The sequence below is a fragment of the Nansenia antarctica genome (genome assembly GCF_963989245.1).
Source record: "Nansenia antarctica genome assembly, chromosome: 8".
Lineage (NCBI taxonomy): Eukaryota > Metazoa > Chordata > Actinopteri > Argentiniformes > Microstomatidae > Nansenia > Nansenia antarctica.
The window spans coordinates 17,807,614-17,812,451 of record NC_137678.1 but is presented as its reverse complement, the minus strand read 5'-3'; the positions used below and the strand labels follow the sequence as shown (position 1 = coordinate 17,812,451).

The window sequence follows — 4,838 nt, the reverse complement described above, 5'->3', positions numbered from 1 at the left end:
TTGCCTTGCCTTGCCTACTCTAAAGCGCAATGATAGGTTGATAATGCAAAAAAAAAAAAAATCTGTTGTTTGCTCACTACACGTGAAGCTGGGAATCCACAACAACAAGGCTGCGTTCGTACATTCGCTCTGGCTAGCTAATGTAGCTATGGTTTCTGCTAGAGAGGAGCTGATCATCTCTCAGGGTAGATGCTGTAGTTATCATTTCTCCTGTGGGTCAGTGTTCCGGAGAGTTCAGAGGAAGCAAGGAGAATTGGGTCCCGACACACACACACACACACACACACACACACACACAGACACACACAGGAAGCAGTGTTGGCTGCAGGGAGAGTTGGTCCACACACACACACACACACACACACACACACACACAGGAAGCAGAGCGTATGAATTCTTCAACAGTTCAGCCTAGTGCTGTTGGTCCACGCAGGGGTGACCCTGTGTGTGTGTGTGTGTGTGTGTGTGTGTGTGTGTGTGTGTGTGTGTATGTGTATGTATGTGTGTGTGTGTGTGTGTGTGTGCGTGTGCGTGTGTGTGATTCAGTCAAGGCTGATCGAAAGCTTTAGGTCAGTGGAGACTTCTTCCGAATCAACATCCAGGCTTTACACACACACACACTCACACACACACACACTCACACACACACACTCACACACACACACAGGCACACACACACGCACACATACCCACACCCACACCCACACACACACACACACACACACACACACAAACACTCCAGCACTTTAAGTCCATAAAGAGCACCAGTCAACAGATCAAACGAGAGTAACGATCGCATACACACACACACACACACACACACACACACACACTGAAGACTCTGACCCCCACCCTCATTATACAGCACATTATACACTCAGTCAAGGTGACTGCTGTGTGTCTGTGTGTGAGTGTCTGTGTGTGTGTGTGTGTGGGTGTGGGTGTGGGTATGTGTGCGTGTGTGTGTGCCTGCGTTCGCGCCTGCCGCTTGTATGTGTGTGTGTGTGTGTGTGCCTGCGTTTCGCGTCTGCCCCGTGTGTGTGTGCGTGTGGGTGTGGGTGTGTGTGTGTGTGTTAGGGGTGGGCATCGACGATCGATAATTGATCGATAATTGATCGATAAGGATCTTGGTCGATCACAAAATAAAACATTTGATCGACCAAATGTTTTATTTTGTGATCGACCAAGATCCTTATCGATCAATTATCGATCGTCGATGCCCACCCCTAGTGTGTGTGTGTGTATGGGTGCGTGCGTGTGTGTGTGTGCCTGTGTGTGCCTGCCTCATGTGGCCTCCCCCTGTGTTTCTGGGTGAACATCCTGAAGAACCGTCACTTCATTTTGACCTCTGACCTCTCCCGCCTCCCCCCTCTCCCCCCCCAGCCTCCCCCTGCGGTTCTGGGTGAACATCCTGAAGAACCCTCACTTCATCTTTGACGTGCACGTGACGGAGGTGGTGGACGCCTCGCTGTCCGTCATCGCCCAGACCTTCATGGACGCCTGCACCAAAACAGAGCACAAGCTGAGCAGGGTACGCACACACACACACACACACACACACACACACACACACACACACCCCGGGCTGCACCAAGACAGAGCACAAGCTGAGCAGGGTACGCACACACACACACACACACCCCACCCTGCACCAAGACAGAGCACAAGCTGAGCAGGGTACGCACACACACACACACACACACACACACACACACACACACACACACACACACACACCCCGGGCTGCACCAAGACAGAGCACAAGCTGAGCAGGGTAGGAACTCCCCACCCCCTGACACACACACACACACACACACCCCACCCTGCACCAAGACAGAGCACAAGCTGAGCAGGGTAGGACCCCCCCTCTACCCCCCCCTTACACCCACCCCCCCCCCCCCCCCCCTGGCCAGCACCAAGACAGAGCACAAGCTGAGTAGGGTACGCGCACACACACACACACACGAGAGCCCCCCCCACCCCGCCGTGGTGTTTCTGTGTGTTTAGGTCGCAGGTTCGATTCCCACTGGGACGAAACGTACACAGTACCAGTCAAAATTTGGACACATGATTTCCCCCATTCAGTTGAACTGGGAAAGTGTGTCCAAACTTTTGACTGGTGCTGTACGTATACTGACAAATGTATGCACTCACCTCCTCTCCTCTTCTCTTCTCTTCCCCTCCTCCTCCTCCTCTCCTCTCCTCCTCCTCCTCCTCCTCTCCTCTCCTCTCCTCTCCTCCTCTCCTCTCCTCTCCTCCTCCTCCTCTCTTCCTCCTCCTCCTCCTCTCCTCTCCTCCTCCTCTCCTCCTCCTCCTCTCCTCCTCCTCTCCTCTCCTCTCTTCTCCTCTCCTCTCTTCTCCTCTCCTCTCCTCTCCTCTCTTCTCCTCTCCTCTCCTCCCCTCCTCTCCTCCTCCTCCTCTCTTCTCCTCTCCTCCTCCTCTTCTCCTCCTCCTCCTCTCTTCTCCTCCTCCTCCTCTCCTCTCCTCCTCTCCTCCTCTCCTCTTCCTCTCCTCCTCCTCCTCCTCTCCTCTCCTCTCCTCCTCTCCTCTCCTCTCCACTCCTCTCCTCCTCACCTCTCCCTGCAGGAGTCTCCCAGTAACAAGCTTCTCTATGCAAAGGAGATCTCCACCTACAAGAAGATGGTTGATGAGTGAGTTGATCTGGTGGATGTTCTGAAACAGGTCTTCTGTCATTGGTCGATATCTAAAACAGCTCTTCTGTCATTGGTCAATATCTAAAAAGCTCTTCTGTCATTGGTGGATGTTCTGAAACAGCTTTTCTGTCATCGGTCGATATCTAAAACAGCTCTTCTGTCATTGGTGGATGTTTAGCACAGCTGTATGATGCTGCTGTATTGTGTAAAGGCCCTGTGTGTGAGTGTGTGAGTGTGTGAGTGTGTGAGTGTGTGTGTGTGTGTGTGTGTGTGTGTGTGTGTGCGTGTGACACCGCTGACATCCGTCCGTCTGTCCCCAGCTACTACAAAGGCATCAGACAGATGGTTCCCATCAGCGACCAGGACATGAACACACACCTGGCCGAGGTCTCCAGGGTACGTAGAGGGGGTGTGTGTGTGTGTGTTCTGAGTGTGTGTGTGTGTGTGTGTGTTCTGATTGTGTGTGTGTGTGTGTATGATCAGACAACACAGCTGTATTCTCTCCTGTACATCATCTCTTCCTCCTCCTCCCCCTCCTCCTCCTCTTCCTCCTTGCCCTCCTCCTCTTCCTCCTCCTCCTCCTCTTCCTCCTCTGCAGGAACACACAGACAAATTGAATACCCAGGCTGCCTTGCACCAACTCTACCAGTACGCTAGTAAATTCTACGACGGGGTAAGTACCTGTACTCTACCTGCCTCCACCTGCCCACCATGATGTTGGTGATGAGGATGATGGTGATGATGATGATGATGATGATGATGAAACTGCCTTGTGCTGTCACAAGGTGACTGAAAGCATCTTCAGAGGGACTTGACCAGCCCTAAGATGTCTCAGTTTCAGTTTCAGAGGGACTAGACCAGCCCTAAGATGTCAGTTCCAGTTTCAGAGGGACTAGACCAGCCCTAAGATGTCTGTCTCACTGGGAATTTCACTGGGAGTTTCAGTTGAAGTAGAAGTCGGGTTCTTCAGACTTTTAATTGAGTTGAAGCCCTGAAGGCAGCAGGCTGTCAAAACACTGGTCCAATAAATAATTCACATCTGAGCAACACACACACACACACACAAACACACACACACACACACACACACACACACACACACAGCTTGGACTAGACTGTAGGAATATTGTTTGGGGGTTCCATTGGGAGTGATTGAACGGAGTGCCTCTTTTATGAGTAGTGCAGCGAATGAGTCAGTGAATGAAGCACTAAGCTCTAACCTATTAATTTGATTCTCTCCCTCACCCCCCTCCCTCCCTCCCTCCCGACTCCCCCCCCTCCCTCCCTCCCTCCCCCTCCCCCTCCTTCCCTCCCTCCCCCTCCCTCCCTCCCTTCCCCCCCTCCCTCCCTCCCCCCCTCCCTCCCTCCCCCCCTTCCCTCCACCCCTTCCCTCCCCCCCTCCCTCCCTCCCTCCCCCCCCTCCCTCCCTCCCCTCCCCATCCCTCCCTCCCCCCCTTCCCTCCCCCCCTTCCCTCCCTCCCTCCCTTCCCCCCCCTCCCCCTTCTCCAGATCATCCAGTCTCTGGATGAGGACCCGGCAGCCCAGAGTAAACAGTTGACCCTGCGTCTGCAGCAGATCGCCGCCGCCCTCGAGAACAAAGTCACCGACCTTTAACCCCTGGGGGCAGGGCCAGAGAAAGGAGGAGGAGAGGGGAGGGGCTACAGCAGATGGGTGGGTGGTGAACGACCATAAAAGGAGTTCTGGAGACTGGAGAGACGAATGTTATGAGACTTTTGACGGAAGGCTCCGGATGGAAGGCTCCGGAATGTCAGTACGGAACGTGAGGGTTGACGTACCTGTACCTGTGTAACCCCCCAAAATTATTGCTAGTCTCTCTCTCTCTGTCTCTCTCTCTCTCTCTCTCCCTCTCTCTGTGAGGGGAGCTCCCAAAGACTCTGAACGCGAGCAGGGATGAACTTTGACCCTCCCCCCCTCCCCCCCACTCTAAAACGGATACCCACCACTACGGATTAACTTTGACCCCCCCCACCCCACACACACACTGATACCCACCACTACGGTTGAACTTAGACCCCCAACACCACTACGGTTGAACTTTGACCCCCACCACCACTACGGTTGAACTTTGACCCCCACCACTACAGTTGAACTTTGACCCCCCCCACCACTACGGTACTCACCCCTGATCAACTCTGTCTGTAGCCTCCTGGACTTCCACCTCCC

General features: G+C 53.8%; 1 protein-coding gene across 1 annotated transcript in view; it reads left to right on the top strand.

Moving 5' to 3' along the window:
• Positions 1-4,336, top strand: part of plxnb2a.1 (plexin b2a, tandem duplicate 1) — a gene marked incomplete at its 5' end in the record, with an annotated part of 46,371 nt that extends 42,035 nt beyond the window's left edge. The window contains 5 exons of the mRNA XM_080538137.1: positions 1,384-1,531; positions 2,587-2,651; positions 2,975-3,050; positions 3,253-3,327; positions 4,164-4,336. Of these exons, the coding sequence (XP_080394263.1) occupies positions 1,384-1,531; positions 2,587-2,651; positions 2,975-3,050; positions 3,253-3,327; positions 4,164-4,268 (469 nt within the window). The 3' untranslated portion in view covers positions 4,269-4,336. The remainder of the gene's footprint in view (positions 1-1,383; positions 1,532-2,586; positions 2,652-2,974; positions 3,051-3,252; positions 3,328-4,163) is intronic.
• Between the last annotated feature and the right edge of the window lie 502 nt (positions 4,337-4,838).